The sequence below is a fragment of the Oncorhynchus nerka genome, linkage group LG13 (assembly GCF_034236695.1).
Source record: "Oncorhynchus nerka isolate Pitt River linkage group LG13, Oner_Uvic_2.0, whole genome shotgun sequence".
NCBI classification, from domain to species: domain Eukaryota; kingdom Metazoa; phylum Chordata; class Actinopteri; order Salmoniformes; family Salmonidae; genus Oncorhynchus; species Oncorhynchus nerka.
The window spans coordinates 82,538,655-82,558,569 of NC_088408.1; the positions used below are offsets into that span (position 1 = coordinate 82,538,655).

Consider the following 19,915-nt stretch of genomic DNA (forward strand, 5'->3'; position numbering starts at 1 on the left):
AACAGAACAAGGGAACTGACAAATATAGGGGAGGAAATAAACAGATGAGTGAGTCCAGGTAAGCCCAATTTCGCTGATGCGCGCAACGAGGAAAGGCAGGTGTGATTAATGGATGGAAGGAGTGTGTGATGCAGGGCAGTCTGGCGCCCTCAAGCAGCAGGGGGGAAGAGAGGGAGCAGACGTGACACTGCCCACTCAAGAGAAGGCTTCATAACTGTAACTAGTGCCTCCAACCTGGTTCAGGTTATCAATCAACCTACCAGTGTAGTTACAATCAGTACAGGAATGAAATCATCAACATGTATTGGTCCTTTCTTTACTAATGCTGCAGAAATGTGTTTGAAAGCAGTATCCAAATCCATCGGATGTAGTGATCACAATATGTTTAGGAAAACCAAAGTTCCAAAGGCTGGGCCGAATATTGTTTATAAGACGACATACAATAAGTTTTGTAGTGATTCCCATGTTGTTGATGTGAAGAATATTTGTTGGTCTGTGGTGTGTAATAAGCAGTTAATAAGTAACATTTTAAGATCTTTGAAAGTTTCTTCAAGTGTAGTTGCAAAAACCATCAAGCGCTATGATGAAACTGGCTCTCATGAGGTCCACCACAGGAAAGGAAGACCCAGAGTTAACTCTGCTGCAGAGGATAAATTCATTAGAGTTAACTGCACATCAGATTGCTGCCCAAATAAATGCTTTAAAGTTCAAGAAACAGAAACATCTCAACATCAACTGTTCAGATGAGACTGCATGAATTAGGCCTTTGTGGTCTAATTGCTGCAAATAAACCACTACTAAAGGACACCAATAAGAAGAAGAGACTTGCTTGGCTCAAGAAACACGAGCAATGGACATTAGACCAGTGGAAATCTGTCTTTTGGTCTGATGAGCCCAAATTTGAGATTTTTGGTGCCGCTGTGTCTTTGTGAAACACAGAGTAGGTGAACGGATGATCTCCGCATGTGTGGTTCCCACTGTGAAGCATGGAGGAGGTGGTGTGATAGTGTGGGGGTGCTTTGCTGGTGACACTGTCAGCGATTTATTGAGAATTCAAGGCACACTTAACCAGCATGGCTATCACAGCATTCTGCAGCGATATGCCATCCCATCTGGTTTGCGTTTAGTGGGACTATAATTTCTTTTTCAACAGGACAATGACCCAACACACCTCCAAGCTGTGTAAGGGCTATTTGACCAAGAAGGAGAGTGATGGAGTGCTGCATCAGAAGACCTGACCTCCACAATCACCCGACATCAACCCAATAGAGATGGTTTTGGATGAGTTGGACCGCAGAGTGAAGGAAAAGCAACCAACATGTGCTCAGCATATAAGGGAACTCCTTCAAGACCGTTGGAACAACATTTCAGGTGAAGCTGGTTGAGAGAATGCCAAGAGTGTGTAAAGCTGTCATCAAGGTAAAGGGAGGCCACTTTGCAGAATCAAAATATAAAATATATATTTTTAAATGTAACACTTTTTTGGTTACTACATGATTCCATATGTGTTATTTCATAGTTGAGATGTGTTCACTTTTATTCAATAATGTAGAAAATAGTAAAAATAAAGAAAATCTCTTGAATGACTAGGTGTGTCCAAACTTTTGACTGGTACTGTATATCTAACCAAATTATGAAATTATTTTTTATTCTGTAAAGTAATTGTGGAAGAGGTGAAATTGTTTTTGTCTAGCAACAATGACTATTATGTTTCAGGTAAGACCCAAATGCAGACTGTGTTGAAGTAACAATGTTTATTACGGCAAGAGGGGCAGGTAAACGACAGGTCAAGTCAGGCACTGGTCGATAATCCAGAGTGGTGGGGACAAGGTATAGGACGGCAGGCAGGCTCAGGGTCAGGGCCAGGCAGAGTGGTCAGGCAGGCGGGCTCAGAGTCAAGACAGGAAAGGGTCAAAGCCAGGAGGGCGAAAATCAGAGAGACTGGGGAAAAGCAGGAGCTGAGACAAAACCGCTGGTTGACTTTACAAACAAGATGAACTGGACAGGTGAAACAGATCAGGGTGTGACAGCCCCCCCCCCCCCTTCTAGGAACGCCACCTGGTGTCCAACCTAGGCGCATACCTGGTTGAGCGGGGTGCCGGCGTTGGAATTCAAAGATGAGGCCTGGGTCCAGGATGTCCCTAGCGGAGACCCAGCACCTCTCCTCCAGGCCATAACCCTCCCAGTCAACCAGGTACTGGAAACCCCTGCTCAGAAGTCGAACCTTCAGGAGACGTCTCACCCTGTATGCCGGTTGGCCATCGATGAGACGGGGGAGAGGGGTGGGCCTGGAAACAGGAGACAAGGACTGTGAGACATGGATTTACATCTAGACACGTGAAAATGTGATGAAGACCTGATGGCGCTGAAGAACATGGCTGACGTTTTACATGCTCCCAACCAATTGTGCAATTCTGTTAGTTTAACTTATTTGGTACATCATTTTGCTGCTACTGTCTCTTATGACCGAAAATAACTTCTGGACATTAGAACAGCAATTCCTCACCGCGGACTGGAAGAAACTTGTTCCTTTATTAACGAGTCCGACGAGAACGATTTACTGCTTTCACTGGAACAGGCCCAGATCCCCATCATTTTCTTGAAGAAAAGACACAGGAAAAGGGGCCGTAGATTGGGCTGCCTTCTGAGCATCTGTAGGCGAGCAAGTAAACTCCCCCTGCCATCTGTTCTTCTTGCTAATGTACAATCATTGGAAAATAAAATTGATGACCTACAATTAAGATTATCCTACCAACGGGACATTAAAAACTGTAATATCTTATGTTTCACTGAGATGATACGTATAATATAGACCTGGCGGGAGTTTCCATGCACCGGCAGAACAGAGAAGCTACGTCTGGTAGGACGAGGTGTGGGGGTGTGTGTCAATTTGTCAATAATAGCTGGTGCGCGACGTCTAATATTAAAGAAGTCTCGAGGTATTGCTCGCCTGAGGTAGAGTGTTCTCATCTATATTATTCGTAGCCGTCTATTTACCACCACAGAACGAAGCTGGCACTAAGACCGCTCTCAACCAACGCGATAAGGCCATAAGCAAACAAGAAAATGCTCACCCAGAAGCGGCACTCCTAGTGGCCGGGGACTTTAATGCAGGCAAACTTAAATCAGTTTTACCAGATTTTTACCAGCATGTCACATGTGCAACCAGAGGAAAAAAATCATTGACCACCTTTACTCCACACACAGAGCTGCATACAAAGCTCTCCCCCATCCTCCATTTGGCAAATTTGACCATAATTATATCCTCATGATTCCTGCTTACAGGAAAAAACTAAAGCGGGAAGTACCAGTGGCTCGCTCAATACGGAAGTGGTCAGATGACACGGATGCTACACTACAGGACTGAAGCCATGGATCACAGACAACATCCGCATCGAGCTAAAGGCTAGAGCTGCAGCTTTCAAGGAGCAGGAGACTAATCCGGACGCTTATAAGAAATCCCGCTATGCCCTCCGTGTTACTTTTTATTATTATTTTTTACTTAAGTCTATTTGGTAAATATTTTCTTAACTCTTCTTGAACTGCACTGTCGGTTAAGGGCTTGTAAGTAAGCATTTCACAGAATGGTCTACACTTGTTGTATTCGACGCATGTGACAAATGAAGTTTGATTTGATTTCAAGTAGGAAGTATACAGAGGGTACGGGGCAACAGAGGGCGAACAACAGAGGGGTTAATGATCTTGGAGCAGGGGAGAAAGGTCTCGGCTTCCGGGAGTGTGTCCGTGAGGCTATAGCGGCGTGCCAGCGCATCCGGCTTAACATCCTTGGGTACCGGTCGGGGTTGCGGAAGCGAAGTGGCCCGGGCCTTACTTACATACTGAACCCCTCCCAGAGGTCCTGGCTGTGGTTCCCCGACACTCGTAGGTTGATGGGGGTGGTATGGTGGGTGACCCATTCTATAGAACGCCCGTCCAGCGCATTCATGGGAATGGAGAGGGGTTGATTTGGGAAGCCCAGCTCGGACACCAGGGTAACATCCATCAGACTCATATTGGCTCCCGAGTCGATGAGTATCTGGAGAGACTTGGACTGGTTGCCCCACAGCAGGGTGGCATGGAGAGGGGGGCGAGTAGGGGGAGAAGCTAAATTGTCCTTAAGACCCACCTGGGTACTCATTCCTACCAATGAGCTAGGTCTCTTTAAGGGACAGGTTGACACATAATGACCGGCAGTACCGCATACAGACAACGCTGGGTGTTAAGTCTGCGTACGTGTTCGGCTGGAGACAGCTTAGCCCTGCCGATCTGCATCGGCTCGGGAAGAGGTACATCTGCATTCTTTAGAGGCTCTTGGAGGAACTCGGGTAAGCTCAGATCGTCTCGGGGACGTAGACGCCGGGGACTTCCAGAGTCCATCAGATACAAGGTGGGATCCTTGAGTGAGCGATTGGGACTGCTATCAGACCTCTTCTCCCTCCTACGTTCCCGTAGCCATCCATCGATCCGGATGGTCAAACCAAATGAGTGAGCTCCACCGATAGTTCCCGGGCTGCAAGCTCATCCTTTACTTCCTCCGATACTTCATGCAGGAATGTGTCAAACAGCTCTTCCGGGCTCCAGGCACCCTCCGCTGCTAGCGTGCGGAAATCCACTGCATAGTCTGCCACACTTAAGGAGTCCTGCCAAAGCTGGAATAACCTCTGGCCAGCCTCTCTCCCAGACACCGGAGCTTTGAAAACTTCTCTCCACCAGCACAAATACCTCCAGACTGAGGCAGACGGCGGATTGTTGCTCCCACACCGCTGTGGCCGCACAGGCGAGGTCCCTCCCAGACATCAGCGTAATGATGTACACTATCCTCGAGCAGTCTGATGGGAACGACGAAGGCTGCAGCTCAAAAACGAGGGAGCACTGGGAGAGAAAGGCCCGGCAGGTTTTGGAATCTCAAATCAAATCAAATTGATTTATATAGCCAGCTGATATTACATCAGCTGATATCTCAAAGTGCTGTACAGAAACCCTCCCTAAAACCCCAAACAGCAAGCAATGCAGGTGTAGAAGCACCTGCATTGTAGCATCTTGTAGCATTTCCATTGTGGCACTCTGGGGGAGGTAAGCGGGATTCCCGGAAAACCGGGGTGACGGCGCTGCTACCAGCCGGGTTACGGAGGGGCTGGGAGGATACCGTCGTGGTAGGTTGCATAGTAGGCAACCTACGGAATTGCTCCCGCAATGTGTCCAAAGCTAGGTTGTGACGTTAGGTCACGGCCTGGAACCCTTCCATCCGACCGCGAAGCAACTCCTCGTGCCTAACCAATGGTGGCTCCTTGGGAGGAGATGGCGTTGCGGAGCTGGTGCAAGTCTGCTGGGTCAGCCGTGGCCCGTTCGTAGGCTCCAGCTCAGAGTTGGGACAGGCAAGGGTCAAAACCAGGAGGGCGAGAAAAATAGAGACTGGGGAAAAGCAGAAGCTGAGACAAAACATTGGTTGAATTGACAAACAGGATGAACTGGCAACAGACAAACAGAGATGCTCGACTATGCATATAATTGACATCTTTGGAAAGAAAACACTCTGACGTTTCCAAAACTGCAAAGATATTGTCTGTGAGTGCCACAGAACTGATGTTACAGAAAAAACCCAGATAAAAATACAATCAGGAAGTGCCGCATTTTTTGAAACCGCCTCATGGCAATGACTCCTTATATGGCTGTGGAGGAGCTAGGAGTCAGCTTACCTTTTCCACGTTTTCCCCAAGGTGTCTATAGCATTGTGACGTATTTGTAGGCATATCATTGGAAGATTGACTATCTGCCAGGTGGTCGCTTGGTGTCCTCCGTCGCAATTATTGCGTAATCTCCAGCTGCAGTATTATTCCGTTTGCCTCTGATGAGAAACCGATTGCCAGGAATGATTTTTCATCGAATAGAATTGTGAAAAACACCTTGAGGATTGATTCTAAACAACCTTTGCCAAGATGTTTATCTTTCATTTGCTGTATTGGACTTGTTAATGTGTGAATGTTACATATTTCAAAAAAATTATTCGAATTTCACACGCTTCCTTTTCAGCGGAATGTTGTCGAGGGGTTCCGCTAGCGGAATGCCTACCCTAGAAAGGTTAAACTCTGAGACTATCGATCCGCCAGAATAAGAGCAAATCTTTGATACTAATTACTAGTCTGCAGCAAGGAATTTTATACCATTGAATGCGAAGGCCGACAACCTCAAAAACATCTATTCTATAACAACATTTCTGAATGTTACTCTGAAGTAGCCATTCTAACCAAAGACTCCAGAGATGCAGAGAGAGGGGCAGATGAACTTCCAACAGAGATCACGACACACTGAGTGTAAATATATATATTGATTGCAATTATTCCCGAATGAGTGAGCGTTCATGTGCAAAGGATTAGCATTTCAATGGTTATAATTGTCAACTTTGTAGCATCTTTCGCGCCCTTCTCAGTCTCTTTGTCTACCAAGCCCCGATGCCGGTTTAGCCCACCAGGGCACATCCCCTATCATTTCCTTAAGCAAATCTACTTTGTTTGCGTGTGCATTTCTGTGACTATTTAGTTAGTTAATAAATAAATGATTGAGACAATTGATGTATGGATGACTCATAGTGAAGACTGGGTTCATGCAGATAACCAACTATTTTCAATGTTTGGAATGAGACTAACGTGAGGTAAAGAATAACTCATTAATTAGAAGACTAATTGATCAGATAATAAAATATCTGAAAGTTATATTAGGAAAATTGTAACTTTGTAATCTGAATATTTTCCTTGATGCCCCGACTTCCTAGTTAATTACATTTACCTGATTAGTTAATCACGTAATAATAATTACAGAGAATTGATTTGATAAACTAACAGTCTTCAGTTTAATGATGCCAAAGACATGCCAATAGACACATGCATACAAACACACAATAACATACGCACTATACATACATGTACACATGGATTTTGTGTTATAGATATGTGGTAGTATAGTAGAGGCCTGAGGGCACACACTTAATATGTTGTGAAATCTGTTATGAATGTATTGTATTGCAATGTTTTTAAAATGTATAACTGCCTTAATTTTTTTGCCCCAGGAAGAGTAGCTGCTGCCTTGGCTAATAGGGATCCATAATAAATACAAATACAAATCTACGCTTATTGAAGTGGATTTAACAAGTGATATCAACAAGGGATCATAGCTTCACCTGGATTCACATGGTCAGTCTATATCATGGAAAGAGCTGGTGTCCCAAATATCTAGCACACAGTGTATTGCACTGCACGCACATATTTATACACACACAATCATATTTCATAGATAGGCCTATTGTACTCTCCTCCGCAGATCTACTCTGATGTACAACCTATCTGATGTCAATGAGTACCATACTTTATGACCTAGAAACAGGAGAACTAGGAATAGTTGAAGCCTTGTTTCCCTTCACTTTAAACAAGACTTGGAAATCCCCTTCAATGGATTCCAGATTCCAAGGCGCAATTAAAAGATACCCTTTAGCACGATGGCATCAGAGGCAAGCAGTTAATGTACTAAAGTAGGAAGATAAGGGGAGGAAAAGACTGGGGATTGACTCTAATGTTTCATGATTAAAACAATCTGTCACTGGAAGACAGCCGGCGGTAGCGGTGGCAGAGGAGTGTTTCCCTCTTTATGTATTTATTTCAATTTCATCAGGGGAAATTTGCGAGTTGAAAGAGGCAATTAATGCGTGGCACAATCCGCCCGGCCCTCACTGAGCTGTAGGACCTGCTCTACATTACCGGGCTGTCGCCTGCCACTGCTAACATCCTTAGGGTAATGATGAAAAGATCCACCCGGCAGAAACGGAAGGAGAAGAAAAAAGAAAGAGTGGCGGGGACAAATACAAATTAGCCCTGTAAGTGTGTGGCGGAGAATGTGAGAGATGAATTGCCTAATTGGCACATTTGTTTCAATTAGGAGGTGGCCATCAGTGTCACAGGCTTGATGGAGAACCGGGTTCCAGGCCGAGGCCATGTGTATCTGTGGGGACGTGGGAGGACCTCTGATCTCCTGGAGCGGAGCGGAGAGGACACTGAAACCTCGGTGACAGTAACATCTTGTAAAGTCTTATGTCTGTAAAGTCTTTGTAATGTCTTTGGACCCCAGGAAGATCAGCTGTCATCATGCCGAATAAAGATACAAATCTGAGACCTATACAGTAGGTGGGTGACAATCAGCAGCATAGCTGTGAAAATGTTGTTATTTAAATGTATTGCATTGGAGCCATGAGAGTGTGCAGCTTTTCTTTTCTAGGTGACACTCACATTCTAGGTGAGGCTCTAGTGTATGGCTGTGTCTTTGTCCCTTCCCTACTATCCTGGGAACCTACTATAGCTCAACAGGTAAAAGCATAGAAATGCTGATGCATCATGTCATGGCTGATTCTCTGAGGGAATCACAGGCTGTGTCCAAACTGCACCCTTTTGCCTATATAGCTCACTGCTTTTGACTAGACCCTTATGGGCCCTGGTCAAAAGTAGTGCACTACATAGGCAATAGGGTGCCATCTGAGACACAGAGTTAGTAGTGCTCCCCTTCAGCCAACTGTGCTGAGGAGCCATGGAAGGTCTATAGATACACGTGGTGGAGCTTGTGACAGTGTGGGTGGGGTAACTTTTTTCATTCCTGTGTATCTCATCAAGACAATTACAATAATTAAATAACTATGACAGACGAGCCCCAGGGACTGGGAGATGCCATGTAGCCCCACTGAACACCGAGTCAGTAGCGAACGCCAAGTGTGTTCGTAATCCACCCCGAGGTTTACAAACAGAGATGTACACACACACGCACAAAGATGCACCCGCACACACACACACACCCACACACACACGCACCCACACATACACGCACCCACACACACACGCACCCACACACACACACGCACCCACACACACACACGCACCCACACACACACACGCACCCACACACACACACACACACACGCACCCACACACACACGCACCCACACACACACACACACACGCACCCACACATGCACGAAAACGCACACACGCACACACAGATTGAGCCGAATCAAAGTCTTTGAACTTTGCATGCCTCTATGTGTTCATATCTGTGTGAACCAGACATACATGCAGACAGGGGAGGGGAGGGCTGTGTAGGAGCTATCTCCACCGCTAATGTGTTTGCCACTCAGGAGGGTTAATCAAAAAAAGATAGGGAAGACAAAGCACAGTTGTGTAGCCAGCCCTCCTTCCTGTTGCTTCCCAAATGCCGCCTCTCCTCCCCTGAGCAACGTGGCAGCACCACAATACTATTCCACCCAGATCTGTTTATCTTAGGAAAGAAAATTGAGCTCTTTACTGCACTGCCCGACCACACTGGGGAATGTAATTGCTTGGCTTAATAATGAAACTCATCATTTTCTCTTGGAGAGTTTGCTCTGACCTGTGCGGAATTAACAGAGGGGGCAGAGCTAGGGAATTGGAAAGAAGCATGATGGCACATAATAAAATAAAATAAAATTGTATTTGTCACATGCTTCATAAACAACAGGTGTAGAATAACAGTGAGATGCTTACTTACGGGCCCTTCCCAAAAATGCAGAGAGATTTTTGTTGTTGTTGACAGAATAGAAAAATATTAACACAAGGAATAAATACACAATGAGTAACAATAACTTGGTAATTGAGGTAGATATGGCCACTGTATAACACACACACACACACACATACATAAGTATGTGGACACCCTTTCAAGTTAATGAATTCGGCTATTTCAGCCACACCCGTTGCTGACAGGTGTATAAAAATCGAGCACACAGGCATGCTTACTTGTTGGAACATTGCTCCATAGGCAATTTAAAAATATATATAAAAAATAATTGCCCCTTTTTTCTACCCAATTTCGTGGTAACCAATTGGTAGTAGTGCCTTAGACCACCGCGCCACCCGGGAGGCCCTCCATAGACAATTGGCAGTAGAATGGCTTTACTGAAAAGCTCAGTGACTTTCAACGTGGCACCGTCATAGAATGCCACCTTATCAAGAAGTCAGTTCGTCAAAGGCCCTTTCCTGTTTCAGCATGACAATGCCTCCATGCACAAAGCGAGGTCCATACAGAAATGGTTTGTTCAGATTGGTGTGGAAGAACTTGACTGGCCTGCACAGAGCCAGGACCTCGACCCTATCGAACTCCTTTGGGATGAATTGAAACCGCGACTGTGAGCCAGGCCTAATCACCAACATCAGTGCCGACTTCACTAATGCTCGTGGCTGAATGGCAGCAAGTCCCCGCAGCAATGTTCCAACATCTAGTGGAAAGCCTTCCCAGAACAGTGGAGGCTGTTATAGCAGCAAAGAGAGACCAACTCCAGATTAATGCCAATGATTTTGGAATTAGATGTTCGACGAGCAGGTGTCCACATACTGTTAGTAATGTAGTGTATATACAGTGCATTCGGAAAGTATTCAGATCTCTTGACCTTTTCCACATTTTGTTACGATACAGCCTTATTCAAATAAGTAAGTCTCCCAGTCCTTGCCACTGAAAAACATCCCCACAGCATGAGGCTACCAGCACCATGCTTCCCTGGAGGGATGGTGCTTGGTTTCCTCCAGACATGACACTTTACATTCAAGCCAAAAGAGTTCAATCTTAATTTCATCAGATCAGAGAATCTTGTTTCTCATGGTCAGAGAGTCATTCGGTGCCTTTTGGCAAACTCCAAGTGGGTTGTCATGTGCCTTTTATTGAAGAGTGGCTTCCGTCTGGCTACTCCACCATAAATGACTGATTGGTGGAGTGCTGCAAAAATGGTTGTTCTTCTGTAAGGTTCACCCATCGCCACAGAGGAACTCACCTCCCTGACCAAAGCCCTTCAACCCCGATTGTTCAGTTTAGCCAGGCGGCAAGCTCTAGGAAGAGTCTTTGTGGTTGCAAACTTCTTTCATTTAAGAATGATGGAGGCCACTGTGTTTTTGGGGACCTTCAATACTGCAGAAATCTTTTGGTAGTCCAAGATCCAGCTGCAGAGGGAGGTGTTTATTTCCAGGGTCCTGAGTTTAGTGATTGGAGGGCGCTATGTTGTTGAATACAGCTGTAATCAATTAACAGCATTCTCACATAGGTGTTCCTCTTGTTCAGGTGGGAGAAGGCTGTGTGGAATGCAATAGAGTTTGCATGATCTGTGGATCTGTTAGGGCGGTATGTGAATTGTAGTGGGTCCATGGTGTCTGGGATGATGTTGATGTGTGCCATGGCCAGCATTTCAAAGCATTTCATGACTATAGATGCGAGTGCTACGGGGGACGATAGTCATTTAGACATTGGTGAGCAAGATCAAAGTGGGAGGGAACAGCTGGTGCTCTCATGCATGGTTCAGTGTTGCTTGCCTCGAAGCGAGCACATAAGGCTGAATGTGGAATGGTTTTGTAGCAAAAAGTAGCTCATTCACTGAAATTAGTTACAGTGAATCAATAGTATCACCCATTTACAATTACTTTGATGGCAATAGTAAAGTCTGTGTATTTTGGAAGAAACTAACAGGAAAGGAAGGCAACTACATGTGGAATGTAATATATTTATTGTTTGCCACAATGGAAATGCACTAAGAGTTTAACAAGCTGTTTTAGTGCCTTTTGTTCCTTTTCACTTCAATTGGCTAAATTAGTCAAAAGCAGTATTGGAGGTAGAATGTAGTACAAATAATCACAGCAGCACGCCAGTGTTCTTTTCTCTGTGATTTAAATGTCTTTTTTCCCCTTCCATTTATGAATAATTACATTTGAAACACTTGGAATTATCATCTTGTGCATCCCAGATGATACCCTATGTAGTGCACCATGGGCCCTGGTCAAAAGTAGTACTACTAGGGAATGGGGTGCCATTTGGGATGCAACCCTGAAATTGTTCAGTATTTTGTGTCATGGTCTGGGTTCCCATTTCTGAGATTGTTCAATGTGTTTAATTTCACATTAAGATATTTTCTTTCCATAAATTAAGTGTGGTGGTTTATAGTTTGGCTGTCACGAATCTCGCCGAAGATGGTGCCTCTTCCTGTTTGGTCGGCGCTCGGCGGTCGTCGTCTCCGGCCTATTAGCTGCCATCGATTCCCTTTCCGTTTGTTTCTGTTTATTGGGTTTAATTTGGTACACCTGTTTTAAGTTAGTGTTTGTTTGTATGCTATTTAAGGGCACTAGGCCCGCTGGGTATTTGTGCGGGCTTGTTCTCTGTTATCTGGTGTATGAGTGTTATCCATATTTTTCCGGACAGTTTTAGTCCATTGTATTTTGGGACGGGTTGTTTCAGGCGCCCTGGTGTTTTGCATGTCCGTGGCTCCACAGTCTTTGGAATAAAATATCCACGTACAGAATTACCTGCTCTCTGCGCTTGACTCCTACACTCACCATTGTTAGAAGTTGTAACATTGGCTGTTCACTTCACTTTCCTTTCAGATGATCCTAGAATGGGTTCATTATTCAAGATTATCTGATGTTGGCTCCAGTCCAAATTATTTGAAACGTTATACATCTAACCCATATTCACACTACTCATTCAAATATTCATTACTTCTTTAATACAAGAGTAAATGTGTTATGATGAAAAAATAGGAAACCACAGTCAATTATTCTCTCACACATTTTTGACTTTGTTAACTTCGCTAAGCTGCGGTGCTAAAATGCTAAAAATAATTCCAACAGATGGCAGATCAAACAAAATAAATTGGTATGAGTAGGCTGTATTATTATTCTTGTGGTGTATAGGAATATAGCATTTTATACTTCTGCTTCTATTCCTAATGTGCGTGGTTACCTCAATGACTGAAGTTGGATATATATTTTAATGAAACCCCTTATGAAGTGAAAATTAACTTAATCTTAAACGTAAAATGAAGAGTATTGACTTGCTCTTTGCTTCAGCACATTTGCAATGTCCATAGATATCTGATTTGAATAAGAATAAAATGCCAAAATGCGTTTTCAAAGCAACTCACTTAACAGCCTCACTTGAAAATGTGTGCCTGCTCCCGGGTGGCGCAGTGGTCAAAGGCACTGCATCGCAGTGCTAGCTGTGCCACCAGAGACTCTGAGTTCGAGCCCAGGCTCTTTCGCAGCCGGCCGCGACCGGGAGGTCCATGGGGCGACACACAATTGGCCGAGCGTCGTCCGGGTTAGGGAGGGTTTGGCCGGTAGGGATATCCTTGTCTCATCGCGCACTAGCGACTCCTGTGGTGGGCCGGGCGCAGTGCACGCTGACCAGGTCTCTAGGTGTACGGTGTTTCCTCCGTCAAATTGGTGCGGCTGGCTTCCTGGTTGGATGCGCGCTGTGTTAAAAAGCAGTGCAGCTTGGTTGGGTTGTGTTTCGGAGGATGCATGACTCTCGACAATCGACTCTCGCGAGCCCGTACGAGAGTTGTAGCGATGAGACAAGACAGTAGCTACTAACAATTGGATACTATGAAATTGGGGAGAAAAAGGGGGTAAAAAAAATGAATAAAATAGAAATTGTGTGCCTGAAAAAATTTGAAGAGAGAAGTGAGATGGAGAGCCAAGTTGAGAGCAGAGCAGTAAATTCAGTGTCACGTTTCCCTTATGCAAGTAATGTTCCAGAGAGCCGAGCTAGGAGACAATCTCAGCCTCTCCCAAAGTGCCAGGCACAGGCTAATATAAGTGGTCTCAGCCACAATGATGCAAAATGTATCAAATTCCGAGCGACTTATTAGCTTGCCTCGACATCATTGCTGACCGAAGGACTTTCTGAACACGTTCCTCCAGAGGGATGGTTACAGCGCATCAAAGACACCAACTCACATTCTATTACAGCTGAGAGGGGAGCGAGCAGGAGCGGGAGCAGCATCCTTCCCACAGTCAGCCAGCCTGCCGAAAAAAGGCTCCCAAAAACCTCACACTACACTTGCAATCTCAATATTTCATGAAGAGGTGGGTACTGTACAATGGAATGGTCTGGGCTGTGAACGCCTGCTCTGTGTTATACAGTATTCACTTCTGGCTGAGCTCATTTATGTTGACAAAGGACTGGAGAGGAGATTCTGGGCTCTTCTCAGCCTGGGCTGCATCCCAAATGGAACCCTATTCTATATAGTGCACTACCTTTGACCAGGGCCCATAGGGCTCTGATTGAAAGTAGTGCACTACATGAGGAATAGGGTGCCATTTGGTACACAAACCAGGCTGGCATCACCCCCATCATCCTCTCCATGCTGAATCATTCATAACTCACAGGTTACCCACAGCCAAAATCCACTCAAACCCACACATGCACCACAGAGCTATAGTTCATACTGATTAACTCTTGACACTGCATTTCAATAATACTGCATGCACATTTATTTTGAACAGTGCATCCAATAACACTGTCATCATAAAAAAAAGCACAGTGTGTAGTGTATGCCTACCGCTGACACAAAACAGTCGGGAATAAATATGTGTTCAAAGCAGACAGTTTTCCCCTTGCTGCATAAGAGTTGAAATGCTTTATTCTCGAGCCTCTCAACAGCCTGGAGTGTAAAGTAAGCTGTTCCCTGCACAGAGAGGCTCCTACACTGTTGGAGGGGTCATAACTGTTAAGGGCTGGGAAGCTGGGGTCTTACCTCTGCTGCTGGCACTCCCTCTGGGGGGCGGCAGTGCAGCACGATCATCCCTTTGATTGGAACTTCCTTCCCCTGGGGGTCCTGCTCAAAGTTCTTCCTCAGGTCTGTGTGGGGAGATAACACCCTGCTGTCAGTCCACCCCATCCTCAGCCTGCCCTCAATCTCCCCATCACTAACACCACTTGCCACTGACTCTCCCTGCCTTACCCTGTCCTTAGTTTGGACAAGACATCAACCTTGGGAGTGAGGAACGGGTCTGAATGAACCAGGAGGTGGTCTCCTTTCCTTCCTGCCTCCCCGGCTCCATCTGTCTGCAGGTTGCCAAGGTTATTTGGAGGATAGACTACACTGGCTGATGAGTACATATTCATACATATATGCCCATTAAACTTAAAAGTATATGTCATGGGGATAATTTTTTTGCTAAATTGCACGTCGGCTTTCTATCCATCTAGTCCTGCAGTGCAGTTTTGGCCACGAGCCATAATGTGAGACTGAGGTGCTTTATAAATATAATGAGTAGAGCGGACATAGAAACTCGGTCTCTGACCATGGACATTTGACTGGTAAACTCACGGGGACACTCAAAATGACACCAGTCCACCCACAATGGCATAACTGACCTGAATATCATTTCAGGTCATTATTTTAATTTTATTTAACCTTTATTTTACCATGTAAGTTCTATAGGTCAGTGTTTCCTAATCCTGGTCCTGGGGACCAAAAAGAGTGCACATTTTAGTTTTTGCTCTAACATTAACCCACCTGATTAAACTAAAGGCTTGATGAGTTGGTTAGTTGAATCAAGAATAAAGTGCTAGACAAAAACACCCCTTTGGGTCCTCAGGAATAGGATTGGGAAAAACTACTATGGGTGATACAATACGGTAGTAGGCTACTCACATGCGATGTGGACCGTGGCCTTGCGGCTCTTGGAGGTGCCCAGGTGGCTCCAGGCCACACACAGACACCAGTAGTCCTCTGGGCCGTGGAAGTCCTCCACCTGTTGACGGGACACGTTGATCAACACCTCACGCACCTTCAGCCCTGCATGGGGGAAAGAAACAGCCAGTAAGTGAAGTTACTGTCTGGATCAAGTGTTATTTAAATAAAGAAACTGCCAGTAAGTGATGTTACTGTCTGGATCGACTGTTATTTAAATAAAGAGACATCTGTAAGTAATTTTACTGTCTGGATCAAGTGTTATTTAAATAATGAAACAGCCAGTAAGTGATTTAACTGTCTGGTTCAAATGTTCTTTGCAGAAAGAAACAGCCAGTAAGTGATGTTACTGTCTGATTAAAGTGTTGTTTAACAAAAACACAGCCAGTAAGTGATTATACTGTCTGGATCAACTGTTTTTTTTATTTTTAATAAAGAGACAGCCAGTAAGTGATGTTACTGTCTGGATTAAGTGTTATTTAAATAAAGAAACAGCCAGTAAGTGAAGTTACTGTCTGGATTAAGTGTTATTTGGAGAAAGAAACAATGTACCAAGAACATATACAGGACCTCTGGTTCTCAGTCCTTGGAGTCCTTAGAGTGCCCTAACTGTTGTTGAGAGATCTTTAAGGGAGTGGGATGGGACTGGATCAAATATTTACTATACACATAGCTGTCTGGTAGTACTAATCAATAATGTGGTAAAAATACATTCGGCTTTTAGGAGGCCTGACACTTTGCCCCAATCAGTGAGTGCCTAATGTGATTCTGTTCTCCCTGTCCTCTGGCTCTCTGCTTGGATATTGAAAGTGCATAACAGATGAAATAGGCAGCCTTCCAAGACTCTCTCTGTTGTGTGTAATGCCTAATACTGCTAACAAAAAAAGTTGGTTGGAGCAGGGTCTCCTCTACCCCCCTCCCAAGCCATTTAATATTTTAGTTTTAAACCTAAACTGGCACACCTGATTAAATTAGTCAAAGGCTTGTGGATAAGTTGACTAATTAAATCAGATGTGCCAGTTAATCAGGTGTTCCCTGAGGAGAGGGTTGGGAGAACCTCGGCTTGAGCATCATCATCCCCACTAACAAGCTTCACATCAGACCTGCTTCAAAAATAATATTATATGTACAGCAGTGTTTCCCAACTACGGTCCTCCAGCACCCGCAACAGCACACATTTTTGTTGTAGCCCCGGACAAAAATACCCAATTCAACTTGTCAAGGGCTTGATGATTAGTTGGCAATTAGATTCAGGTGTGTTTGTCTGGGGCCACAACACAAATATGTACTGTTGGGGGTACTGGAAGACTGGGTTTGGAAAACGCTGATGTAACAGTTACCCTGACAGCCTCCCGAGTGGCGCAGCAATCTAAGGCGCTGCATCACAGTGCTAAAGGCGTCACTACAGATTCAGGTTCGATCCCGGGCTGTGTCGCAGCGTAGTCCGAGTTAGGGGAGGGTTTGGCCGGCCAGGATGTCCTTATGCTGACTCGGTTGCTAGTTCCTCCGACACATTGGTGCGGTTGGCTTCCGGGTTAAGCAAGAAGCAGTGCAGCTTAGTAGGGTTGTGTTTCGGAGGACGCATGGCTCTCGACCTTTGCCTTTCCAGAGTCTGTACAGGAGTTGCAGCGATTGGACAAGACTATAATTACCAATTGGATATCACAAAAAAGGGGTAAATAAATAAAGGTTACCCTGACACAATAACACATAGTATAAACCCTTTCAAAATCAACTGGACCTCCAAGCTAGTTCCACTGCATTTTTTCATGGTTCCCCTCTAATCAGGGCCCGCTTTAGACCTGGAACACCAGGTGGTTTAAATTTCAGGTAGAACAGAGAACCAGCAGGCTCCGGACCTCGTAGGGTAAGAGTTGAGTACCCCTAGCATGAACCATAGTTACACAAGCATAGCAAGCACAATTCAAACCTAGTACATTTTTAGAACAAGCACATTAAAGCATGTCCGAACCAATGGAGTCTCCCTCTGAAATCCTCTTAGCGTCGCAACATAAACCTCCCCAGCTGAAATCTTTGCAGACCTGTTATATAGTTCTGTATTGATAAAGGCTTCCATTTTTAACTGAGCCATGGGCTTAGGGACCTGTCATGTGTTTTCTTTCCTCCTTTTCAGAGCCTCCATAGCCTGCAGCCCTCCCAAACATAGGATTAGAGAAAAGATGTAACGTGTGAGGCTTGGGACAGAAAAATACCAATCTAGGCTGCGTGCCAAATGGCGCCCTATTTCTTACACAGTGAACTACTATTAACGAGGGCAGTATGGGCTATTACCTAGTGAACTATACAGTGCACTAGGCAATAGGGTGCCATTTGGGACATAACTCTAGTCTCTCACCACCCCGTCCTCTCCTCTGGGTTTCCTCTCCTGCACACAACAATAAATGCAGCCTATTCTAACATGCTCATTGGCAGTCACACCAGCACACCATGTACTGCATTTCAGACTTTTGAATACATAATAATTAAACACCACGCTGAATAGCAGCAGGAACATGTCCCTAGATTAATGCTGTTGCTTGAAGATACAGAACAAGATACATATTTAAAGGTAAGCTGTATGTATAGGAACAATCATGCCACTAAGAACTAAATCAGCTAGTCTACATTATGTTGAGGCTGTGAGGAAAGTAGTGTATGGATGATAACAAACAACCTCAGCTGCCTGTTAGTCTCCAAACAGATTTTACAGCAAAAATGTTGTTGGAACTCGGTCCCCTGCTATCCTCCAAACAAATTTGAATTCTACTGGAACACGTGGAGCATGCCACTCTGGAGATGAACAAAAAACCACCACTACAGCCAACCAGCACTTCACTTAGTGAGACAAACATAATTCAGAATTCCCCTGCAGAGATATGGCAATTGACAGAGTGGGGGTGAAGAGACAGGAGAGAAAATCATGACTAATGACTGCACATAATCCCCCCCAAAAAAGAAACACTGTGAGCAATATGCTAATGGAAGCTGGCAGGTCCTGCACTCTCCGGCATCTCTCCGAGGGGCACATTTCCTTGAGGACTAACAGTCCGGGACAGGTGGTGTGCCTGAGAGACAGACCCGAGCTTCGGCACTCTGTCATCTGTCACCCCTATTTGTTTACAGGCAGAACACCATTGACAGGACTTATTAAACTAAACCTCTGATTTCTTCCACCCCACTTTATTCTTTATCCAAGTGGCTCTCCCAGTGACTAAGTCATCCAAAAGGCAGAATTATTCAGAGAGAGAGAGAGAGAGAGAGACTTAAGCCATGGCTATTGGCTTTTTTAAAATGAGAATGGAGGTTAAGGTGGTGTGAGCCTAGTTGGAGGGGACAAGGCAAGGCTAATCCACTCTCCCTATGGCCTTGCCATGGCTCAGCCTATTGAGTTGGACAACAGGAATGGCATAGGGAGAGGCCGGATCCCACTTAAATTTCAGAGGGCTTGGATCATCGTGAAAAAACAGGTGAGATTTGGAACAAGGTTATATCTGTATACTGGCACATGGCTTGCATTGGCTCAAAAACCTGATTATTCTTCATAATATGTTCTACATAGACAATTATCTGTAGTGTTTCAAACCACTACAATTCCCATCAATGCCTGCCTCCTACTCTCCTGCAGGTCTGAGTTTCCCTGCGGTGCAGTTGGAAAGAAGCCCCGAGCTACACTTCCCTACCAGAATCCCCTGGAAGGCTCTTTGGTGGTGGGTAGTACAAAGTCAAAGGTCCTCTGGAGTGCACTAGCCATCACTACTTCACCTGCACAGTGTGCTAGCATGTTGATGTCTCCAATGAGCATTCCCTTTTAACACTTCCTCCCACCCTCAGAGAGCCTGTTACTGGCCTCTGTCAACACCAGGCTTTCTGCCTCCTGCTCAAGTTGTTAACAAGGGAGGGTTGGCTTAAAAACTGGATGTGTGGAAATCTTGTTGCTTTCAATAAGTGTTGATCACATAAATGAGAGAGAAGTATGGTGATGTATTTGACCATATCTTACAGCAATCATTTGAACCTTCATCAATATTTGCCACATTAAAGAGGGGCTCAACTTACCGATTCCACCTGCGCTTTTCCGTTGCTCATTAACAGGAACTAGATGTGTCTTGGCGGTGTGGCTTGATATGGGTGTGTTATGTTTTCTATATCGTATCCAGGCAGTAATGTTTTTTGTCCATCTTGACAGTGTGAACGTGATTGGTCAGGGAATCCCATGCTTCGCTCGTAATGCATTTCCTGCTTTCTAAATATAGCCATCTTTGAATGAAAGTTGTGTGTGTCATGCCAAGATTAGCTCACGAGTGTGAGGATGTTTTAGTTGGAGAAAACCCAAGCCGTTTAGAAAAAAACTCTTATTCTTTCAACATAACATTTGCGACAATGTCTTGT

At 44.9% G+C, this 19,915-nt stretch overlaps 1 protein-coding gene across 6 annotated transcripts in view; it reads right to left on the minus strand.

Moving 5' to 3' along the window:
• LOC115140266 (netrin receptor UNC5D-like) overlaps positions 1-19,915 on the minus strand; it is a 273,232-nt gene that overhangs the window by 60,936 nt on the left and 192,381 nt on the right. For 5 of the 6 annotated variants that reach the window (XM_029678536.2, XM_029678535.2, XM_029678532.2 and 2 more), the window contains exons 3-4: positions 15,488-15,631; positions 14,585-14,688 (exon numbers count right to left, since the gene is read on the minus strand). In XM_029678536.2, the coding sequence (XP_029534396.2) occupies positions 14,585-14,688; positions 15,488-15,631 (248 nt within the window). Of the gene's footprint in view, positions 1-2,082; positions 2,240-14,584; positions 14,689-15,487; positions 15,632-19,915 lie in introns of those variants that run through there. The other variant, XM_029678537.2, reaches the window with a different exon arrangement.